Source organism: Peromyscus eremicus, chromosome 8a, assembly GCF_949786415.1.
Source record: "Peromyscus eremicus chromosome 8a, PerEre_H2_v1, whole genome shotgun sequence".
NCBI lineage: Eukaryota > Metazoa > Chordata > Mammalia > Rodentia > Cricetidae > Peromyscus > Peromyscus eremicus.
In genome coordinates, this window is record NC_081423.1 from 13,130,368 (window position 1) to 13,155,401 (window position 25,034).

Genomic DNA, 25,034 nt, shown 5'->3' on the forward strand with positions numbered 1-25,034 from the left:
TCCAAAGACCACCTGGACACGGCAATCGTAGAAAAAGCAGGATTTATTGCTGGTGAGGACACACTGCGGTGAGTACACACCTGGCATCTCAGAAGTTTGTTAAAAGGGGGCTTTACTATAGGATTTGATCTTATTTTAGCATTCATGCACACAGTCATACATGTAAATAAAAGTGTGGGGGCTGGAGAGCTGGCTCAGCAGTTAAGAGCACTGACTGCTCTTTCAGAGGACTCAGAATCAGTTCCTGTCACTCATTTGGTGGCTCACAACCATCCCCAACTCCAGTTCCAGGAGACCTGATGCCCTCTTCTGAATTCCTTGGACACCAGGCACACTCATGGTACACATACATGCAGCCAACACACACACACACACACACACACACACACACACACACACACACACAGAGAGAGAGAGAGAGAGAGAGAGAGAGAGAGAGAGACAGACAGACAGACAGACAGACAGTGTGTGTGTGTGTGTAAAAACAACAATAACAACAATAATAACAATAAGTCTTTAAAAACAAAACAGAGATAATCCTACTACAATATATTTAAAAAATCTAGTCCTGGTGGAAGACTACCAGAATGAGGCTAAAATTAAATTTGACTTTTCTTTCTTTATTCTTTTAAGACAGGGTCTCACATTGTAACCCTAGCTGGTTTGTAACTCACTATATGAACCAAACTGGCCTCAAACTCACAGAGATCCACCTGCATCTGCCTCCTGAGGGCTGGGAGTAAAAGCATGCGCCACCACTATACGAGCTGAACTTGATTTTTAAAAAGTCAGCATTTATCACATTCTCCGTGGCAAGGTGATGTTTGGTAATTCATGCATCTATCTGAACAGTGTCTACAGGGTGTCTGCTCACCTCTAATTACCTAAGGTCTTGATTTTGTCTTGAAAAATTGAGAAAGTGTTCCTGTTCAGCAGAACAGTGAGCCTAACAGTGAGGTCCCCCCACCATCTGTCAGGGCTGTATGTCACGCTTAACTTTCCAGTGCCTATGGTGAAAACCCAAATTCCCCTGTGGCCTTCAAGACTCTGGCTTCCACACTGTTTCTAACCTACCTCCACTACACCGCCACAGTCCCATAACACTGGCTCCTTCCTTTTCCAGTCCTTGAGTCCACTACGCTGTCTACCATTAGGACCCTTACATTTGTGGCTGACCTCCTTGACACTCACCTCCCAGGTGTCACTCTGCCTTTCCCACTTCTCACAGGACACCCTGTCTATCATATCTCTGCTCTGTTTTCCTTAGCTCTACTGAACAAGTGTTTTCCTGCCTCTCTGTGATGCTCTAAGGTCCAGGAGAACAGGCTCTCGCTGTTCCCTAACATATATCCAGAGTGCCCAAGCTGGCTTTTCACAAGATGGATTCTCAATAAATGTGGAACAAAAGAACTCAGCCTTGGGGGAGCTGATGAAGATCCAGAAAAGTCAACAGTTACAGCACAGAGTGCAGACAGATGTGTGTGCTGGGCCTCTTGGGAAAGAGACACACCCACACAGTGGGAGGATTCCTACCAGAACACAAAGGTTTGCTCTAGAACTTTCCTGTCTTCCTCCACAGCATATAACCGCTTTCGTGTGATTCCTCTAGGACTGAGGCATGTTTGCCTCTAGAAATTTGTTTTTCCCAGGAATACCTACCTGCCTCGCACACTTCCGAAAGGATAGTGCCCGGTGAGCATAAACACGAACAGTGGAGCTGGGAGAAGAGTCCAACTGACGGCCCCACTAACAGTTTTGTTTCCTGTTAACGCTGCCTACCAATCTGTTGCAAAGCCTTGGCCACAGCTTATGATAAATCCTCAATTATCTTAACCATCAAATCAACATAGGCCTTGAACAGTCTCAGAGGGCGTTAGATGGGAGGCAACCAAGAAAACAACTCTGTCTTCTGTCAATCACGGTGCCCATTTGCACTTCAACGTCCTTGAGGTCACAGCTAGGTTATGGCTGCTATGTCAAATGCCAGGCCCCTTATCTACATGTGCAAGCTAAGGAAGCCTACACCCCCTCTTCCCCTGGGGAGTTTTTCTAAGTTAGGAAGACATGCCTTAAAAAGAGATCCATCCATGAGTTGGAGTAGAAACAGGTACCCTTACCCCATGAATATTTTGCCTACTTTGTGACTATTCACAGAACCTTCTTTAAAACCCACCACAAAGAACTCACTATGCTGCCATCACACTTAGGAGCATCCCATTCCAACCTGTCTTCAGAGTATTTGCTTTGTTAAATAAATTTCAACTTATATTGTGTCTCTGCACTGCATTCTTCCCTTCCAGAAGACGAGGACTGAAAGATCTCCAGAACCTGAGTGAGTAGGCTTCTCACCCAAAACAATCCTTCCCTGTTGAACAGAAAATATTTCCAGTACATCTTCTGCCCGAGGTCACGAATCTACGTGCCCATTCAGACACTAGGGAGGAAACTTAAGTCACTGCAGCAAATTGTGTTCATCACGGCAGTGAAGGAGCGCTCTTTCTGAGTCTGGATTATGCTTGTCATGAAGTTTTCCAGTTCCATCCATTTTCACTGCAAATTCAAACCACTTTGAGATTCCATCTCACCCAGAATGGTGACCATAAAGAAAATCAATGACAAGGGCTAGAGAGGGTTCTAGAAAGAGGAACCGCCATTCACTGTTGGCAGGAGTGTAAACTGCTGTAATCGTTATGGAAATCAGTGTGGAGTTGCTTAAAAAACTAAAAATAGAACTACCATATGACCCAGATATATGACTTCTGGGCATGTACTCAAAGGACTCCACATCCTACCACAGAGATTTGCAGATCCATGTTTATTGCTGCTCTATTTACAATAGCAAGGAAATGGGATCATCTTTGATGTTCATCACCAGATGAATGGATAATGAAGATGTGAAACATATACATAATGGAATTTCATTGAGACATAAGGAAAAGAGGATTTTAACAATTCAATTATTCATTGTTAAATTTGCAAATTTAAATGTGAGTAAATGTGGGTAAAAACCTAGAAACTAGACAGAAGCTCATGTGACAGGAGAAAAAGGAGGTTAGGGGGAGAGGTGGACAGGCTAAGGAATGAATCAAAGTAGGGGGATTTCAGGTTATGAAAGGATACAGTGGGGGAGTGGGGGACCTGAAGGTGGGGAGAGATACATAGGTTTGGGGAAAAAAACTACCCAAACTCGCTGTGTCTGAAAGTTCCACAAGGCAACTTGTGACTTTGCAAGCTAATTAAAAATAAAATAACAAAGGGTAAAGAAATTTTCTCCCAACATAAACCTGCATCTGAGCCTCCTCTTCACATCTGTGAATGTGCACACCCTTTCCCGTCATACATCTTCTTAGTCTGTCTTAGTTCCCCTCTTTTGATGGAACACAAGCTCCAGTAGTGTTTCATAGTTTGGCCTTAAGAAAAGCCATTGTATACACTCAAGAATCAGGGAAAAGGAGAGTACTGTGCATGAGACAAATCAGAGTATGTGCTCTGGCTGAAGGATGGCTGCTAACGTGATCTCCATGACTCTGCCACAAGACAGATTCCTCAGTTATTTAGAAACCAGAGTGCCGGAATTTAGATGAAACCCCTCCATTAAAAAATTAATCTTCTCCACTAAAAAATATTAACCACTATGAGAACCAAATACAACTGTTAAAGAGCTGCTAGTGTTGGGATTTGGTCAGTATGAATTAGGTGAGGATTTTCTTGCTGCCAATCATATGCAGACGAAGATGATGTCCTCTCACACAAAATGAGCCTCAGCAACATTGCAGAAAGAGCAAAGCCAACCTCCAGATGGACTGGGAGAAGTGAGCAGTTCTTGAACATGGCTGTTGCAGGTCGGATGGGAGGAATTTAGGAGATGAGAGAACCACTGGGAATCTTCCTGGAACAGGTCAATCTGGAGAAGAAAGGGTAGACTATGCAGGCTACAGGCCCTTGTGGCATGTTTAGGGGTCTTCAGAGAGTACTGTCTGGTCACTAGTTGAGGGTGATTCTGTATGTGGTATAGGAAAGGAGTGGGTAAAAAATGGCAGAGGAGACAGGAAGTAAAGCTAGAGAAGGGAGCTAGAGCTTCATCATGCCCTGAAGGCATATTTGGTTTTCTTGAAAATTAGTGTTCTGATGGGTATGCAAGATGCATTGCAAGCTGTTCATCAGGACCTTGTCAACTTAGTCTTAGAGCTGAGATAGATCCCATTGCTAGCCCTATGGCATGCTCATTAGCAATACGTTTTTAAAATGCATTTAAGGGGTGGAGAAATGGCTCAGTGATTATCAACTTGTGGGTCACAACCCTTTCACAGGGTCGCCTAAGACCATCAGAAAACAGATATTTATATTATGATTTATAACAGTAGCAAAATTACAGTTATGAAGTAACAACAAAAGCAATTTTGTGGTTGGGAGAGGGTCACCACAACATGAGGAACTGTATTAAAGGGTCGCAGCATTAGGAAGATTGAAATCCATTGGATTAACAGCACTAGCTGCTCTTCCAGAGGACCCAGGTTCAGTTCCCAGCAATCACATGGCAGCTCACAACCACTGTAACCCAAGTTCCAAGGGAACTGATGCCCTGTTCTGGTCCCCACAGGCATTGTGTACATGTGTATAGACATAAATGCAGGCCAAATATCCTACACAGAAAATAAAATTTGAAAAAGAGTAGCTGTTAACGGTATACGGTAACTCATAGATAGCCAGGAAAGCTTTCAGCCCTTGCTTTTCTCCAACCCTCCCTCCTACATTGGTTTCTAGATATTGACTGTTACTGTAAGGTAGAATGATATGCTTGCCATTGTGTAAGTACTTTCACAGTATCCTGAATTTACCTTCAAAGACTAAAATAGTTACTCTCTGGGCTAATTCAGAAAATGTTTGCCAGACCCATTCATTGGGGCTTAAATGAGATGATTCTCAATGATCTAGGTGGGTCTGCCCCGATCAGTTCACAGGCTTTAAGGGCAAGGCTGGGGGTCCTTGACAAAGATGAAATTGTATCCCTTAGCTCCTGGTTGAGTTTTCAGTCTGCCCCATAGACTTAGATGTATCTTTTAGTTTTTGAAAGTCAAGGGGCAATATCAAGGAAATAATGCCAGTTCTTTATAAGAGAAAGGGAGCTTCCACAATCTGAACTACAGATAAATACATATACAAATATTTATTTGTGTATATATATATATATGTGTGTGTGTGTGTGTGTGTGTGTGTGAGAGAGAGAGAGAGAGAGAGAGAGAGAGAGAGAGAGAGAGAGAGAGAGAGTGTAGATGAAGAAACACAGAGCCAATTGCAGAGTTAAAAGCCCAAGAGGTCAGAGCAGTAGCTGAGAGCTGAGACTTAAAACTTCCTTTCTTACCCTTAGCTGCCAATGTCGTCCTTCCCCTCAGAAAGAGACCTACTTCCTGTGTGTCTGTCCTTTTATTGACTTTCTGTTCTGCCTTCTCATTGGTTGTAAACCCAACCACATGACCTCCTCATCACTGTCTGTCTGTACAGACCTCCAGGTCTTCTAAGGTTGGTATTGCAATTAAAGGCATGTGTCTCCATGCTGGTTGTATCCTTGAACACACAGAGATCTGCCTAGCTCTGCCTCTCAAGTCCTGGGATTAAAGGCATGTGCCACCACCACCCAGCTTCTGCTATGGCTTGCTATTAACTATGACCCCCAGGCAACTTTATTTATTAACATACAAATAACATTACATTTCAGTACAAATAAAATATCACCATATTTGTGTGTGTGTGTGTGTGTGTGTGTGTGTGTGTGTGTGTGTGTGTGTTTTGTGATGGTTGTTTGAATGAGACTGGCCCCCGTAGGCTCATGTATTAGAATGCTTGGTCCCCAGTTGGTGAAACTGTTTGGGAAGGATAAGGAGGTGTGGCCTTGTTGGAAGAAGTGTGTCACTAGAGATGGGCTTTGAGATTTCAAAAGCCCATGGTAGTCTCAGTTAGCTCTCCTGCCTCATGCTTGTGGATCAGATGTAAGCTCTCAACTCTACTCTAGCCCTATGTCTGCCTGCTTGTTTCCATGTTCCCCACCAAGATGGTCATGGACTCTACTACCCTCTTGAACCATGAGCCCTAAATTAAATGCTTTCTTTATAAGTTGCCTTGGTCGTAGCGTCTTATCACAGCAGCAAAAACAGTTACTAAGACCTGAGTATTAAACACACACTGACATTCTTCTGGCTTTGATCTTATGGCAAACCCCTGATCCAACTGCTTACTCTGAGGGATGCTGCTATGGAGTGCTGTCCTCTAAGTCTGACAGCCATTACCAGGCTCAGCAGAGCAGTTGGAACTATTCCCAAGAGACCCTCAAGATTTGGTCTGTTGACAAGGGACTGTGGGGAGTCATTAGAACCTCTTCTGGGATTTTAGCCACTCCTTTCTGTGTCTCCCTGGCAGCTGCATGTAATTCAGTTTCAGATATACATAGTCCCATAGTCTGAGAGGTGATAGAGTACATAGTATGTAATAGATTAACCTAAGAGACTACCTATGCAGCTATAGGGAAGTGGTAATCCATGCTGGGGTGAGACGTTTTAGTGATGCGGCTGTTTTGGGAGTCACCCATGCTCCTGTGAGTAACCCCTCAGCTGTGCGCTAATAAGCAAGCCCAACAAACTTTAGTTTGCCTACCTAGACTTGAGAAGAATCATTGCTATGGTCTGTCCTTAGCACCCTGTCTGGGGTGAGTTGAGGGTTCATATGTTCCTAGGAAAAATTCACATGACACATGCACCTAACCTGTGCTGTCAGAAAACTGAAAAGTCAATACATTAAAATGAAAGAAAGTTGGTATTTTGTGATAGCTAGCTGTCAGTGGTGATATTGCCTAGTCTTTTCTAACGTCTCTGGAGTAGAGCAGAAAGGCATTATGAGAAATGGTAATAGAGATAGAAAATTCAAGAAGACTTAGATCACCATTAGCGTATCCCTGAGAGATATTTTCCTTTTTCAGATAGAGTCTATTCCAAGAGCAAAATTCAAGTTTTGTGGAGAAGTGTCTGTCTGAGCCACCCTCCCTACGGCTTTCCCAGTTTGCTCTTGCCGGTGATGAGGATGCCCTTGATCTCCTGGCGCTGTCGGCCAATGGTGTGTTTGAGTAGGGTTAGAGGGGAGTGTCCTAAGCTTTCATCAGATTCTCCCAATGGAGCCTTTACCCGGGGAAGAGACAAATTGAGGGTGGGCTCTAACTTTTGCGGGCAGCCTTCTAGTCCTCAGCAAAATCGGCGAAATCGCAAAATCGTGTGTCCCCGCAGGAGTAGAAGAGGGAGGGGGGAGTGGGAACCCAGAGGAGAGGAAGGCGGACCTTGAGAGAGTTTAAAAAGAGGAAGGAAGTGGGGCCCTGCAAGGAGCCTAGCCACCCCAGCCAGCTTCTCCCCTAGAGAACAGGACGCTCTCAAGGCTCCCGTCTGGCCATGGCCCCCTGGCGCAAAACTGACAAGGAGCGGCACGGTGTGGGTAGGTGTGGGCACTGGGTTTTCTGCGCAGAGGAGGGCATGTGGCTGGAGGCTTCACCACGCAGGTGGATGTGATGGGATGTGCAGCATGGGTGAGGGCAGGACATGCCATGCAAACTCGGGTCTGGGACACAGTGCTTCTCAGGCTGCTGCAGCCGTTGGGTTAAAGGAGAAAATGAGGGCAGAGAAAGGGTATCCTTTCCTTCAGCCTCTCCCAAGCACTCACCGCATCCTCAAGATGAGGTAGTGTTGTTGACCTTTTGATGTTCAGCCCCGTGTGCCAGGCTTTGCATTGCATAGAGCTCTCTCCATCTGTCTATCCTGAAGCCGCCATGGCTCCCTCTACCCATCTCCAAAGCCACACATCTGCTGGTTTGCTCTGCCTGTTTCTCTGAGTCAGGTGACCCCTGATCTGCTCCAATATCCCAAGCATCCAGTTTGGAGCGGGGCTGAAGCCAACGGGTCCTTCGATAGCCCTGGAGAACCTTTGAGAGAATGGTTCCTGTCAGATTATCTGAGGATCGCCAAGAAAAGAGCTTCAGCAGTCTTAGCTCCCAGAGGCCTCTGCTTCAAATTGGGGGCGGAAGTGGTGGCTGGGGGGAAGGGAGGTGTCAGGTACTGTGACTCTAAGTGGCATCGGTGATGCAATCTTCCCAAACTCTAAGTGCAAATTTAAAGTTCACGCAGGGGATTTCCACATTGCCAGATTACAGATCCCACCAAAGAATGGACAATTCAACAGGCCATGCCTGAGGGAACGCAGAAGTGGGAGTTATAGATGTGTGTGTGTGTGTGTGTGTGTGTGTGTGTGTGTGTGTGTGTGTGTTCCTGGGCCACAACTTAAGAATGGCTACTTTGTGGGTGCTCAGATCCATCCATCCACAGACAAGCATTTGGCACTTTAAGATGAAAGGTCCCTACCAGAGAACAGACAAGTTATATCTATCTGCAAGGGGCCTCAGGTTCTCCATCTGTAAAATGGGAAGTTTGAACTAGACTCAATAAAGGCCTCCTTAAAACTTCAAAGCTTCTCCAACTCTGCCTTTTCTAGCTGGGGTACCCTGCTAGCAATTGACACATGAACAGGGGGACTATGAAGTGGGCAGGGCAAGTGGGTGGAGGAACCCTTGTGTCCTAGGGGATGAAAGGGGGCCTGGAGAAGTATGTCTGGAAAGCAAGGGCTCTTAGCATCTGCTGTGAGGAAAGGCAATGGTTTAGTACAGGGTAAACGGAAGCCACATCTAGACCATGTTCTTGTTTTCTCACTCTAAGTCCAGGTGGTAACACTTTCCTATTTCATAGCATTCCTTTGTGAAGGACACTGGAGATGGGGGGCATAAGGACTTGGAGGAAGACAAAAAGCTAGAATTGTGTGAGGGGTTAGGATAGCTGGGCCATCTCTGGGTGCTTGTCCACTTGATTCATTCTTCAGAATGGGTGTCGTTAGCTGCCCTTATGGCCTCATTGAAAGGGGTGCTGATGTCTTTTGCTGAAGAACCTTCAGCAACAGAACCAGGTGCTCTCTTAGCCACCTTGAGGTCTAGTGGGCAGCAGGCTATCTGCACCAGGTTATTTCCTGTTCCTGCTGCAGCCTTGGCACAGGACCCCATCAGAGCTCTAGAGAAGGCCTGGGGTAGAAGTGGAGTAGACTCTTCCCAGGCAAGGCAGTGGGCTTACAAAATAAGAGAGCACAGCCTCTGCCTTGAGGAGCTTGAAGAAGGTTAGAAGTTTGGGTTGTGACATCAGGCCTAAGTTCAAATCTACACTTGTTTCTTCATCTATAATGAGGTGATGATGATGATGATGTTGCAGGTCTGATGGGATTGTTCTGGGGACTACCTGGAGTGATAATTATAAAGCACCCTGTAATACTCCTGTTCAAGATCAAGGGACTCACCTTAAAATGAGCAGCTGCAGAATCAAGAGAGACAGAAAGATGGTCCCAATGCCAGCTTCGGAACAGTTGCTCCTAGTAAGAGGGTAGTGGTTTAAACTTTCGAGGCCCATTCTCACCTCTGACTTTGAAATGTCTATATGAGAGAGTATATTATTATTCCCATTTTACAGGTGAAGACCCCGAGTTCACGTGATTTGGTGATAATGAAGCTGGCACTTAAATTCCACGGCCCTAACACTTCAGACTTTAAGTACTATAGGCATTCTTGACTGTATCAGAGGGGCCCTTGAAGGAGGATGTCATGGATAAAAGTAGAAAGCTTGTGCATAGCAATTGGATCAAGCAAGAAATCTGACTTGGTTTTAGTAGATGTTTGTAGAGAAAAGGCCCAGGAGAGGAGGTTACTTATAGTTAGAGGAGGAGGGCTTACCTGTCTGGACTTCCTTCTGTAGCTCTTGGGCTTTTAAGTAGGAGTGTCCCATGTAAGAAGCCAATAAAAGCAGTTGAGAGATGGGCAGGGATTGGACATAGACTGGCAGGGCAGTGGCTAATAATTCTGTGGGTCTCTGTTTAATTGGTTGGTCTCACTTAAATCCACTTAAAATTGGCATGGCTTTTGGCATTTGCAATCTGTGTGAGACTCCGGTCAGTGATGATTTTTTTCTTGGAAGAGGTATGGGAAGGGATGGAGAGAGGAGGGAGACAGAGAAAATGGTGTCAGTTGGGCTTAAATCGGACTACAGGTGAAAGTGAACCTCTGAAATAGTGGATTGATTGAGGTACACATTCATTTTGCTGCTCACAAAATCCAAAGCACGCTGGTTCCAAGGTGGACTTGACAGAATAACACCCATTTCCCATTAGTTTCCCTCATGTATTTACCGGCCACGGTTTCCTGCCTTTGGAAGCCTTGATCCAGAAATGCTGTGAGAGGAGAGGAGAGGAGAAGAGAGGAGAGGAGAGGAGAGGAGAGGTAGATCAGTCCATTATGTCTTCCATGCTTCTTCCTTGGGATGTACCCTCTGCCTCTTGAATCAGGCTGCCTGCAGAAGCTGCAGCCATCGGGTTCCTTTGGCAGGTATCAAGAATGATAAAGGAACATGGAAGGCATGGCCTTTCCCTTTAAGAACACTTATCTGAAGGTAGACTTGGCATTTCCTCTTCCAGCCGCTAAGACCTAATCATATGACCAAACCTACCTGTAAGAAGAGCTGGGAAATGTAGTCTGTATAACAGTCAACCAGGTACTCAGCTAATATTTAGTAATTTCACTCCCAAAGCAAGCAAGAAAGAATGGTATTGTAGATAAAATAGTGACTCACATGACAAGACTCATTTTCTCATGTTTCTGGAAGCTGAGAGCCCAAGATCAAATCTGCCAGGAAGGTGGGTCTTCTGTGGCCTCTAGTTGATTGGCAGAGGGCCATTTACTGATTTACTGCCTTTTTCCTTGGCTGCCCTCTTGGCATGCACACCTTCGCTGTCTCTTTATCTCCTTATAAGAACATTGGTCAGTGCCTCAGCTGAGTGTGCCGGGCTCTGCTGACTCCCCATGGGAGTCCTTGCCTTGGAGGAGGTGGGAATGGGTGGGGTTTGGGGGGAAGACTAGGGGGCGGGAGTAGAGAAGTGAGGGGAATCTGTGGTTGGTATGTAAAATAAATAGAAAATCTCTTAATAATAACACACACACACACACACACACACACACACACACACACAGAACATTGGTCAGAATAGGTTAGGTTAGGGCCTCACAATAAGGGACTTCATTTTAATTTATTCAGCTCTTCAAGAACTTGCTCCAGATATAGCTCTCTTCCAGAACAGTAGAGATTAGGACTCTAGCCTTTATGTTTTAAGGAGACACAGTTAAGTCCATAATAGATCATGTGTGGTCTCTGCCATGGAGGTTAGGGATTATAAGCGAGGCCTCAAGGCAGGGGTCTTCAGATTGAGAGTTAGGATAGAAAAATATGTTTGCCCTGAAGTGGGCCCCTTAGACAAATCTGTATGGCGCCTCTCTTATGCTCCTAGGGAGGGGAAGAAAATCTCCTTTCTCTCCCTGTCTTGGCTAGTGCCCTGTAAATTATACAAAGGACAGATGAACAGGAGAAAAATGAGCAGAAGGTGGTTAGCATGCACATCATGCTAGTGCAGGGAGCATCTAGGAAGGAGCAGCTCAGGGCTGCTTTGAACATGCCCTTATATGGCAGCTCCGCAAGGGGAGAGTAGAATCTCAGAGAAGTGCCTGGATAAAAGGAATGGGTACGGGCTTCCAATGGAGGCCGACTCAGGATAGGGACTCTCACTCAGTGAAGCCTGTCTTGGAGCCAACTTTCTATGGTTTTCATGGCCACAAAAGGCCTCTGTGGGAGAGCATTTACGGCTGTCCTGTTTTTCTAACTACCCGATTTTTCTCATATAAGGAGTGGTCCTCCGAAGCTTCCTTTTGCAGTTCTTGAGTCTCACTTTCTTCTAGCTTAAAATAACCAAATTAAAGTGGCATAATTGAGGGATGGTGTATTTTGATTCCTTAAAGGTGAGATGTTTGTCCTTACAACTTGTCTCCAGCTGAGAGGTGAGGAATGATCTTCCCCGAGCCTCTTTTGCAGGTTCTGATGATGGCTGGCATTTTGGGGCATTTCTTGGCTCATCAGTACCATCACCTCCATCATCACCTGGCATTCCCCCATGTCAGTATGTCCCCACCTTTTCTTTTTTAATGAGAACACTGAGTCCTATTGGATTAGAGGAAAACATAGTGACCTATTTTAACTTGATAACTTCCGGAAAGACCATATATTGACATGAATTCACGTTCTAGGATAGTGGGAATTAGGACACTGAGGTTGTTCTGTTTTAAAGGGTTGGGACAAGACTCAAATCCTAACAGGCTCTGCAGAAACAGAGAGGGATTCTTTCCTCTATTTCAGTGGGAAGGATATGGAAGGGTTCTTGTCTACTTCCTAGTTCAAGGCTGTAGAGACACTTAGAGCCCAGAACCTTGGACAGAGCTGGTTTGGGCTGTGGGTTTTTTTTTTTGTTTTGTTTTGTTTTGTTTTGTTTTGTTTTGTTTTTTGTTTTGTTTTGTTTTGTTTGTTTGTTTTTTTGTTTTGTTTCCCTCCTGGGCTCTTATAATGAAGGATAATATTCATTCAAATAGTTCATTTTAGGTATGTGTGATGTGTGGGCAAGTGATGCATTTTAAGGTTCAAGAAAATCACCTAGAAATTCAGGAAGTATGCGCAGTCAGGCCTCCTAAAGGTCATGAACTTGAGAGCCCTGAAAACATAGGCCTCCTTTCTTGACTTCCCAGCCTTTCTAAACACCTCAGTTCTGTTCTCTGGTTTATCCTCGCCACCTCCCTCTGGTTCCATCACTCTTTCTTAATTTTGGTATTCTCTAGCAACCCATCATGACCCCACCTGAAATCTGTATGACTGTGTGTTTTCACATCCAGTGAATCTTCTGTGTCCCAAGAGGGGACAGAATGGTGGCCTGTTCCATCTTTACAAAATGACAACCCGTAAAACAGGCCATGATTTTGAGAGGGAGCAAGGGGTTGATTCAAGAGGATTGGAGAGGAAAGGGAAAGGGAAACTAATGTAATTATATTTTAATTTAAAATATATGAAAGAGCAAACCCAAATCTTGTACTAGCACAGAAATGATTGCTATCTTGAATATCATACTTAGGAACTCAAAGCATTTATTTCAAAGTCTGTATTTACTGAAACAAAACCCCTTTCATAAAATCAATCAAAACAGCAAAATAATGTTATTGCTTCTTAATAAATATTTTGTTTTGATTTTTAAAAAGGCCACCCAAGTCACTGTCAGCCTAAGAACAGGCTCCACTCTACTCAGGGTGCGGTCCCTGCCTGGTTCAATTTCTGATGGCTATAATCAAGTCACTGACTTGTTACTCTTCTAGCTAGAGGTATGTGGAGGGGAGGATGCTGTCTGCATAGGAGGCAAACATGTGACGTGCTTCACTAACAGCTGGAGTGAACACTCCTTCCGAGGAGTCGGCTCTACTCCTGCAGTCAGCAAGGCAACAGGAAACTTGTCACTCACCTGCTCACTTACTAGTTCATTCTTCATTTATTTCTTGCATATTTGCATGACATTTCCCAAGTCCCAGGCATCATGTTAGTCCCTGAGGCTATGAGATTAGCCCTACATGGTCCCTGCCCTTTAGGAGCTTATAGTTGGTAATGAAGACAAAGGAACTTTGTGGGTCAATCACAAGCATATAGTTAGAAACTGTGCCATGTTCTGTTGAAATAAATGAATACTTTTCCATGGATGAGTATATTGTGGAGAAGAGTTTTAACATGGACCATCAGAGCAGATCTCTGAGCAGTGGGAATAGAATTCTAAAGAGATGCCTGGGGGCATCTTGGGAAAAGAGGATAACTGTATCTTGGGACCGGTCCCCAAATATTCATCTGGTGTAACAGAAACACAGGGACTGAAAAATGCAATTCCTTCCCGATGCTAATTCTTTGGTGCCTGGCCTCCTCCTTTGTGATGTTCCAGCAACTCTGGGTCATTTAGACAGACCCTTTAGGTTGGTTGATTAGGTCCATGTAAGGAGATCATCCTACTACCTGGATATATGGGAGCCTCGTGAGTCAATATCCAGCTTGGCTCCAACCATCATGTCTAGGTCTGAAGGAGCTTTGGTGAAAGGTGCATTTCCCAAATTCCGCTTTCTCCTGAGTCCAGCATCTTCGGTGGTTTTGCTGTATTTTGAGACAGGAAGTGTGGTGCCATAATGTTCTGCTCATTTCTGGATGTCTGGATTTGCTGCTACTTTTAAAGCTCGAAGGCCTTTAATCATCACTCAGGCATAGGCACCCGGTCTGTATTCGGCAGCCTATACTGAGCAAATGTGGGATGATAATCTTTGTTGTCACCCAACTCTAGAGGAATCTGTGCAGAGACACCTCAAATGTCCCCTCTAATAGGCACTCGCTCCCTCCCTCTCTCCCTCCCTCCTGTAATTGGTGTGAACTGAACAGTAGTCAGGCTGACTCAGTGAGCCGCTGAAGACATACTGTATTTTGTTCTCAGAGAAGTACATCCGTTCTCTCCCTGTCCCAACAGAGATGCTGCCAGCTTCTGTACTGGTTTAATTTCACAGTGGCAGAAACTGGGCCTGGAGCAGTGGGATGTGACTGACATATGGATGGATACTGTTGCAGATTTCTCTCCAACAACTGCTCAGAGAATTCAGAGTTCTGACAACACACGGCCCTTAGGTCAAAGGCTACACTATGGGGTTCTTGCTGCTTTATAACATGGCAGAGGGTGACATGTGGTGGGGCAGACCCTCAGACACCCTGACTGGCATGATCAGCTCCTGCAGCGACAACAATGGTTCCAGCTAAATGCTGAGGTTTTGCCTGGTGTCTGTTACTTTTCTATTGCTCTGAAGAGACACTATAACCAAGGTGACTTATAAAAGAAAGAATTTGTTTTGGGGCTCGTGGTTCCATAGGATTAGAATCCATGATCATCACAGCAGGGACCATGGCAGAAGTCGTGCAGACATGGTGCTGGAGCAGTAGCTAAGAGCTTACAGCCCGATCTGCAAGTTGGAGGCAGAGAGAGAAAGCTAACTGGGATTGGTGTGGGCTTTTGAAACCTCAAAGCCCACCCCTAGTGATACACTTCCTCCCACAAGGCCATCCTCCCTAATCCTTCCCAAGCAATTCCACCAACTAAGCACCAAGTGTTCAAACACATGAGCCTTTAGGGTCCATTTTCATTCAAACCATCACACCTGGCAAGTGGCTGCAGCAGTAAGGGGTTTCCTAAGGGAAGAATATTCTGGTTGGAAAGCAGATGCAGGGCAAATGATGCCTCAAGGAGGAAGTCCCTTTGATGTGTAGGAGGCCAGGGTGGCTGGATCAGGGGTGGAAGTGTAAGGATGGATTCGGTGGGAGGTGGTCATGGGGAGTAATGATGTGTGGGTATCACGGGGACTTCATAGTTGATGGAAGATGGGGTGAGGTATTTCAGGGGTTGGAGCAGAATCGAGAAGTGCCACATCTTACACTTGGGCTGACAGTTTCATGGGATGTGACAAAAAGGGAGTTAGGTGTCATAGCAGAGAGGCTGGTGGAACAGTTATAGTAGTGACCTAGATATGAAGGAGCAGTGGCTCAATATGAAGGTGGCCGTAGGTGTGCTGACATGGGCCTCACTTCTGGACAGATGCAGTGTAGGCGGAGCAAGTGGGTTTTCCTCATAGATTAGACATGGGTATGAGAAACAAAGAGGAGTCCAGAGTGGTCCCAAGGCTTCCGGCATGAACAACCGAAAGTGCCAGAACAGTGTATGGGATTTCTCTCCTCGTTCTGGGTCTAAGTTATCACCAACCTCCTTATAAATAGGGAGTTGCCTCACCCTTTCACAGCATGGTGCGTTTAGAAAGGTGTGTGTTACTGTATCCCAACCTCACCAGCCCCCAGGAGGTGGGCTTTTTTTTTTTTAAATTTACCTTCACAGGTGAGGAGACTGAGGTGGAGAAAGGTTTCCAGCTCGTTGTAGGTTCTTTTGGAATCACACCTCAGCTCTTGTGCTTTGCCACTTTTTGCCTGCACCGTGGTCCACTTTCTATTGCTATAACGGAACACACAGACTGGGTAATTATTTAAGAATAGAAGTTGATTTAGCTCGAGTTTTTGGAGGCTGGGAAGGCTGACAACTTGGCATGGGCATCTTCTCAACATCTGCCGAGAGTCCTTGCTGCCGATTAACATGGTGGAGGATACCACACGATGAGGCCGAGCATGTGTACCAACTCAATTCTTCCTTCTTTTGTTTAAAGTAACTCATGATGTCTTGGGGTCTATGCTTAAAATGTCATCTAATCCTAATACAAAAATTTGGGGATTACATTGCCAACCCATGGGCTTTTGGGGGGCACATTGTCTATGAATTATATAAATATACATTGCCTTTCCCAGTAGGTGATCCACTCTGAGGGCAGAGCTTCATTGGAGATTCATTCTGGGCCCATCCAGCCCAAGAGTAATAGGAAGATGGGAGGCCAGAGAATCAATCGTTTAACAGTGGGTTCCCTTGAGAACCCAGCAGAAGCTGCCAGCCCATCTTTCCAGAAAGCATGCGCATGTGCAGTCTGTGTTATCATTCATTCATTCATTCCCATCTCTGGAAGCTAGTCAGGGTTCCTGAGAAAGTGTGGTGTGTTCCCACTCTTCAAAGTGCTGCAATGGATACAGCCAAGGCTCTCTGTTCCAAAGTATGAATTCTTGGACTGAGGAGCTGCCACCAGCCAGAAAAGGGTTGCCACAGTCTATTCAGATCAGTTCAGCAGCCCCTGTTGGGAATGAATAGTGGATACAGCATCCCTGCCTTGGGGACTGCAGTCCAGCAGTAAATCTCTGCAGGAGGCAGCAAAAAGCAACACAGTCACCATTAATCTCCTGTTTCTCAGCTTGGGCTGGTGGACCCCTTGCTTTGCACTACCATGACTCCCGATATCACTCCCATCACATTCCGCTGCCGTCTTCTGTTGAATTGTCTAGGACCCTTCATAGACTATGAGCTCCAACAAGGCAAGACTGACCCTCTGTCTGGTGTAGTTGTATAAGATGCTTCTTTAGTTGTTGTTGATTGGATGCATGGATATGCAGAAGGATGAGTAGATGGATGGGTATGTGGATGGACAGATAGGTGGATGAATGGATAAATAGATGGATAGATGAGGGAGGGACCAGGGAGGTAGAATTCGAAGTTTTCCCATTTCTAGGCCTCACAAGGTTCAGATGGACTGAGTTACCCATCTTGCCTCCATCTTCTCACCCCACCCTTTCCTTCCAAGAGGCTCTGTCCTTTGAGAGCACTACAGCTCTTGAACTCCTTTTTGATGTTGAGCCCTTACAGTTGGCCACTGGACCAAGGCCACTTGTTCACACCCTGGAACTCCGTTAAGATGGCCCTGCAGTGTCCTCACACATCACACTGACTTCCCCCACCTCCCTGCCCTCGCCACCCCTCCCCCCCCTTTCCTCTGCCCCTTGCCTGTGCTCTGCTCCTCCCTCTAGCTCTAGTCTCACTTCCCTCCGAGCGCCTTCTGCCCTCTGATAGCCCACTGCTGCTGTGCCTGGCAGCGTGGCAGTACAGTGCTCACACAGCTCCTTGCTTCTCCTATGTGTGGATCCAGGAGAACCAGAGCCATTTACCTCTCTAACCTGCAGGATTCACCAGACTGCCAGAGACTTTGAATTTCTGTAAAGAGGGCTGATTTTGTTGTAGTCCTTCTTTCTAACTCTATACTTACAGGTGAAAGTAAGGCTCTGTACGAGGGCGTGAACACCTATGCTGTGGGAATGTCCACATCAGGTTCTAAGCAGGATTTACCCATCTTGGCCCAGCTGATACTGTGAGTCAGGGATGATTCTTTGGTACAGGACTATCTCTTCCATTATACAGTTGTGTATCAGCCCATTTTTCTGTTGCTTTAACAAAATACTCAAGGCAGAGTACTTACAAAGAAGAGAGGTTTGTGTAGGTCACAGTTTAGTAGGTGAAAATCTGAGACTGATCATTGGCTTTGTCTACTCAGCAGCAGGTGAGGACCTCAGGGTCACCTGAGTCCCAGTGGTCAGAGTAGAGACAAGCAAAGAGAAGCCAGAGACTGGGAAGGGGCCAGGTGGCTCTTTTAATAACAACTTTCTCTGGGGAACAAATAAGTCCCATTTCCAAATGCAATGCTTCAGTGACCTAACCCCCTTCCACTGGGCTCTGCCTCTTGAAGGTTCTACCATTTCCAGGGTTGCATCATCGAGGCACCACCTCCAGTGTGTGAGCCTCTTGGTACATGCTCAGTCCATGTGTAAACCATAGAGGATGGTTAAGCAGCATCTCTGGCCTCTACCTATTAGAAAATACATTCAGCCTTCTACCTGGCCCCAAATTAGGGCAAAGATGAATACTACTGGAGGGGAAAACAGCCCCCAACTGAGGAGCTCTGGATTAGAGAACTCATCATTGGAATCCCACCCTAATTTCTTTTGGATAGGTGGGATCACTTTGGCTCACTGAAGACTACACAATGATGTGTGGGCCCAAGGGCTGTTGTCATGACCCAGTGAGGGCCTTGGACCCCCCCCCCCCCGAATAGCTCAGATGACAGGCCCATCTTTGTAAGAGGTGGAGTATGCAGTGGTGGAGATCAAATCTCTGAGGCCAGTCTGCTTGCAGAGAAATCCTGGTTTGGCTCCTTCCTCACCATAGCACCTTGTGCTTAATCTTGTACTGCCTCAGTTTCCTGATTTGTAAAGTTGAGAAAACACTTACACCCATCAACAGTTGTATGGCAAAGATTTAGTGGAGGGGAGCTGTGGTTCTCTGAGGTCTGGTGAAGGAACTCCCCCCCCCCATTTTTGATTATCTGTCTCATTCTCTTGCCCTTCTGCTATCTCTTCTTTCTCTTCCCTCTTGCCTCTTCTTCCTCTTCCTCCCCTCCTCCTCATCTGTCTCCCAGGCTGGGGACCATCACAAGTCATTTGCTGCATTGTGTGTGGGTTTGGAGCTCTGCTCGTTCCTGCAGTTGCCCTCTCTGGAGCCCTATCAGGGTGTTGCTCCAGTGTTGTCCCTGCCCACGGACTTGGGCACATGGCTCATATGTGTCACTGAATGCATTGCCCACTTGACCCTAGAGATGTGCGCATTGGTTCTGTTCCATTGGAGAAGCTCTCCAAAGCCCAGCTCAGGCTCTAGAAATGAGGTTTGGCCTATTGCATTCTCTCTCTTTCCCCTATTGGGTTTGTTCCTCTTATACAGCAACTTGTCTAAACTCTATTAACACTTGGTGTTGGCTGCAGCTTTTGTTTTCGACCATGTCAGCAGATGCCAGAGCCTCAAATGAGGTCCAGACTCATCCTGAAGTGCACTTGACAGCAGCTGTGCTGGGTCAACATCTCTTGAAACAATCTCAAGACATTCAAGAAAAGACTTACCTGTCTTTGTCTTCATTCACACCCCATCCCTTCAACAGGTATTCATGCAGAGCCCAGGAAATATGACTACACATCTACTGTAGGCCAAGTGATGTTCTTGGCATTGGGAAGTCAGCATCCTTGAGCTTCAGGGAAGATAGGGTATGAACAAGTCTAGTGTGTACAGAATAAGTCATGATGTCAAGAATGAACTGGTCAGAGAAGCAAGGACTTTGGAATCTGCTGAGTTCAAATCTACTTTCCATAGCAGCAGTTCTCAACCTGTGGGTCATGACCCACTGGGGGGGTCACATATCAGATATCCTGCATATCAGATATTTACATTATGATTTATAACAATAGCAAAATTATAAGAAGCAGCAAGAAAATAATTTTACGGTTGGAGGTCACCACAACATGAGGAACTGTATTAAAGCATTAGGAAGGTTGAGAATCACTTTTCTACAGCTTTCTAGTGGTGTGATGGCAGACAAGTCCTTCCCTTCCCTCCCCCTCCTGTCCCCTCCTCTCCCCTCCCATTTGGCCAGGGAATTACACATCACTCGCTAAGCTGGTGCTCTACCATTGAGTTACATCCTAGTCTGGTTCGTGAGGGGCTGGGTTTCTTGTATTAGATGGTGACAATACTGTGGAGGGTTACCCTGATGATCAAATGAAGCGACGTGAATGAAAGGCCTTTGCTTGTTTTCTCCCTCACCACAGCTTCAGTTTTTAGAACAGGAGTTAGCACCCAGGAGATGCTCCTGTGTCTGTCCCTTAAGGAAGTCACAGTGTCTGTGCTTGGTCTATGACAAGACTCGGTAAATGTCAACCAACCACTTTCTCGGAAAACTGTGTGCTGTGGCTAGAATTTAGACATCTGGATTGCCTGTTTGTCTGTCTGTCTGTCTACCAATCTATCTATCTATCTTTCCTTCTGATAGGTAAGTGTGTACCCTTCTTCCTGTGCCTTCGTTTCCTCACTTGTATAAACAAGGGGAACTATATTAATTTCCTAACATGTACATGACATAGAGACAAGACACTTATGGTATCTGTGAGTCACAAGGCTATCACAATGACATTCAATTTTACCTTATTTCTCTAGATTTTTTTAAATTATGTGTATGTTTTCTCTGCGTGTCTGTCTGTTTATCACCTGCATGCCTGGTGGGAGGAGGCCATCAGAAGAGGGCATCAGATCCTCTGGAACTGGAGTTACAGATGATTGTGAGCCACTACGTGGGTGCTGAGAATTCAACCTAGGTCCTTGGGAAGAATGATCAGTACTGTTAACCACTGAGCCATCTCTCCTGCACCTGGGTTTGAATTCTTGATGAGCAGGACACTGTAGTATCTTCAGGAAGAACTGGGGTGGAACCAGTGGGCTCCATTTCCAAGGCTGATAGGCATCCCATCAAAGCCTCACAATAGCTGTTGTGAGGATTGCCAGTCTGGGGTTTCCATATGAGTCCCTGCTGGAGTTGGTGGCCCCAGTCCTTGGGAACACCCCTTTGATCTTTAGCTGTGGGAACAACGTCTTCATGGGTTCTCATTGACTTCTTGAGGCTGGGGTTCCTGGGTGTAGCACTTGATACAGAAAATGCTCAGGTCCTCTGTGCGGAGCTAGACACCTGTGATGGGTCAGGGGAGGGGACAGGACCATCTGTGAGGAAGAGGCTAGACGGGGATCTGTTAGTTGACTGGGGACCAAGGCTGTGGATAAACTCCCCCACTTGCCTGTGTCAGTGGCCATGATATCAGTGGCCCTTGTTCTGAAGTGTCTTTGCCTGCCTCCTGTTTGTTTATTTGTTCATTGTGTGTGTAAGTGAATGCCAAGGCTCTAGTGTGGAGGTCAGAGGACATCATACGGGAGTTATTTTATGGGGGGCGGAACTCAGGTGATCAGGCTTGGCTGTGGAGGCCTTTACCCACCAAGCCACTCCAGCAGCTCCCGTTCCAGATGATGTTTGGCCTTTTTCATTGCATACTTAAAATGTTGACAGTGGCTGTGCCTCTTTGAGTGGGAACAAGTGGGCCTTCCCTCAGCCTGGTCAGAACCGAACAGAGATAAGCAGTCACACTCACTCAAAGGGTGGTGTTCTGCCCTGGAGTTTCCTGTTAGTCATTTAGAAAATTGAACAGAAGTGGGGACTGGTGAGCAGAGTCACTTCCTTTGTCTGTTTCCCCTACTAAATGAAGCTTTGAGAACAGAGGTCCTCAAGCAAAGGGAGGATGGCCTTATGTGTGGCATCATTTACTTTCCTATTTATAACAAGTGAGTCCCTCGGACCGATACATACGTCCCATTGGAGACCCAGTTTGAAAATGTTTCTGAGACATCTTAAGTTGACAGATTTGAACTCTCTTGGCTGAAATGAGTAGGCCGAGTGTGAGGGAAAGGACTCTGGACAAAAGCCACAGGACACTGAGCAAAACTCAGTGTGCCCCGCCCTCCAAGTGTCTGTGTGCTGACCTGATTTGCTTCATAGGCAAACCCCCATCTGGGTGGTTTCCTTCAGGGGAAACCACAGTTGATCCTGCAGCCCTGTCAGCTCCAAGGCCGAGTCTCAGGGCCAACCTCTGCGTTGGGGGAGCAGAGTCAGTGCGGAGCCTGTTTAGCAAGGACACTGGCACACTGGCATGTGTCCAAGTGCCAGCAGCCAGTGCAGGGAGAGGACTATAAGCTGGGCCATGCGGGGAGGGAATGGAGAAGCCTCTGGGTCCCCAGGGCTCTCTCCAGACTTGCTCTTAGACAAAGGATTAACTTCACTCAATGCTGACCCTCTGTACCACTGACTGCAAACTGCTGGAAAGTGGAGTTAAAGGTCACATGAAGCTGGGAAGGAGTTAGTGGTGTTCTGAATAGCTGGCTTTTGCAGATCTCGTACTACTGCATAAAAGAAATGTGACACACATTGATTGAGCTCTTACTGTGGCTGGGTGTGCAGCCTTTTGTGACTAATATTGGGTGGGTCTTTTAGGTATCTTTTGACAGGAAATAAAATCAACTTCATTGAGAACGAGGGTGGCTGCATGGAATCTTGGCTAGCTGGGACTGCAAAGGAGGAGACAGGTGCTAGAATGCACTCCCAGGTGGGAGGCTTTAGATTGCAGGTGGTGTGCGGTCACATCATTTGCTCATCCGGAGTTGTGACTGGCTGTCTTGTAAAAAAGGGACTGGGTGTTGTCTCGATCTCTAGGTTATTTAGAGGAAGCAGGAAGTCTCAGAATGGTTAGTAAGAGCCAGCGAATCATAGCTGGTTTGTTCTTCGGGGTGCCTGTGCTCGGGTAGCCCAGGTCCCAGGATCAGCTGCAGACAGGCCTGAGACCAGAGAGGACATCCTAGTGTCCTTCAGTGGGAGCTGGAGCTGCTGAGGCCCAGAATGAGGGACTCTCCTGTTCAAGCAGGCTGTCTGGATTACAGAAGGATAAAGTGGGGCAGACACACACTCAGGCGGGCAGGCCCCAGTCAGGTTCGGTCCCAGTTTCACTGGTCTCTTGGTCTTGTGTGGTGCGCAAGCTGAAACTGGCACACGGTGGCCTTGAGCTTGAGACCAGAGCCATAAAGAACCGAACTGACCACTTGAGCTGGGGTCTGAGACCCTCCCTCATGCTTTCTAAGCTTCTTCATCTCTCAGGCCTTTTCATCGCCATTCCTGAGAACACTCTCAAAGGGAGGTTAGGGGAAAAGGGCACACCTCGCACTGGACCCCATGTAGTATCCTAGTAACCTTGTCTGATAGATACCATTAGTATACTCCTTGTAAGAAAATGAGACCCAAGGAGGTCACACTGCACAAAATGGCAGGACTGGCATCTTTCTGAGTCACTCAGTTCTCTTTGATGTGGTTGGGGGGGCATACGTTATAGAGGTGGGAGGGTAAAGAAGGAGAGAAGAGAGAAGAGAGAAAATGAGTTGGGAGAGGGTATCTGTGATGCAGAATAATCACTCAGGATGTGCACAGGGTCAGGCATGGTGCAATGTACCCTCAGCTCAGGCACTGCGAGACATTGGGTAACTTTATTAATCTCTCTGTTCCTCCTTTGGCATATGGACATGATTCTTCCTACTTGGTGACAGTGCCATGTGGATTAGATAAGTAAATGCATGAGAGGAGAGAGCTTCGAACAGTACAAGGTAAATATCTGATGAACACAGGTTCTTGTCAGGGTCAGCATCAGTCCACACTCCCTCCCAGGTAAGTGAGGCCTAGTTACATACAGTTTCTCTCTAGGAAACCTGACCTGTGTAGAGTGTAATTTACTCGCTTGGTTCCCCACATGTCTTTCTGGGTAGTCAGAGCTGGCATAATGATGCCTTCTTTAAGACAGAGAGAGGAAGTCCAGCCTGCAGCTGGCAGCTGCCAAGGCAGGTGGGAGGTGCCTGTGGAAGCTAGGCTCCCTGCTAGGTTACTGATGACCTTGCATCACTGAAAGAATGGTCCATAGATGGCCACCATCTCTCTAGTCCCTGGCTCCCCGAGACCCAACATTCTTCTCTGCTTTCCTGCTCACCAACAGCACCTCAGCACGCTTCAGGTGCTTGGTGCACAGTTATTTCCTGGTAATTTTGACTGAACACACACATTCTCAGCTTGCCTCTTTTAACCATTCTAAGATGCACAGTTCGGTAGTACTGACCACAGCTACATCTCCATCGCCTAGCTGTAGAAAAGTCTCATTTCTCCAAATGAATCTAATACCCACTGAGCCGTCACCCTTCAGTCTGCTTCAGCGATCATTTAGCTGCTTGCCCCCTCTGCCTTTCTGTTTCTGATCTTTCCTATAAATGGAATGGAGCAGTATGCGGCTTTGGGGTCTGACTTCTTTTACTTGTATGATACTGTTCTAAGGCCATCTGTTCTGGGGCGTGTACTTGCAGCTTGTACCTTTATCTAGTTGAATAGTATTCCATTGTGTGCATATAGTGCATTTAGTTCATACAGCTACTGATAGATATCTGGGTTGTTTTGATCTTTTAACTTATGCTAATAGCATCCAATGAAAATTCATGAGAAGGTTTTTTTGTTTGAACTCTTGTTGACAATTTTTGGGTGTGAGTTGGGAATGGAATTGCTGGGTCCCATGTTAATTCTGCTTGCCTTTGAAGACCAGACACACTGTCCCCTAATTGCTACACATGTCTTGTACCCATGCTAAGTTTTGAGGATTCCAATTTTTCTGCATCCCTTTCAAACACTAAAAGAACAATTATGGTCACACCAGTGGGTGTGGGGTGGCATGCTGTGGTTCTGATTGGCAGTTCTCTAATGACTTTAATGCTGAAGATCTTTTCATGTGCTCTTTGGTATTTGTGGGTCTCTGGTGAAATAGGTTTTTAATTCCTTTGTCCATTTGCAAATTGGCCTGTGTTGTCTTTTTGTTGGTAATATGGAAGAGTTCTTTATAATGGCTGGAATGGTCTAGACTTTTACTACAGATCTGAGTCTCTGCAGTAACCACTGCCCATTGCAAAGAGCAGCTATAGATATGGCTGCACTTTATGGCTATAGATATAGATACCTAAATGAACTTTGATGGCATGTCTACTTAGTAAAGCAACAGGAGTAGGTTCTCCCCTAAGGTCTGCAACCTCCCCATGAGCTCTTTGGTTTTTGTTTGTTTTTGAGATTGTAATTTAATTATAACATTTCTCCTCTTCTTTTCCTACCCCCCCATACTCCT

General features: G+C 46.1%; 1 protein-coding gene across 1 annotated transcript in view; it reads left to right on the forward strand.

Annotated features, from left to right (window-relative positions):
- Positions 1 to 7,370: 7,370 nt before the first annotated feature.
- Positions 7,371 to 25,034, forward strand: part of LOC131916435 (dedicator of cytokinesis protein 2) — a 203,981-nt gene continuing 186,317 nt past the window's right edge. Inside the window, exon 1 of the mRNA XM_059269778.1 lies at positions 7,371 to 7,473. Coding sequence (XP_059125761.1) covers positions 7,431 to 7,473 — 43 coding nt within the window. The 5' untranslated portion in view covers positions 7,371 to 7,430. The remainder of the gene's footprint in view (positions 7,474 to 25,034) is intronic.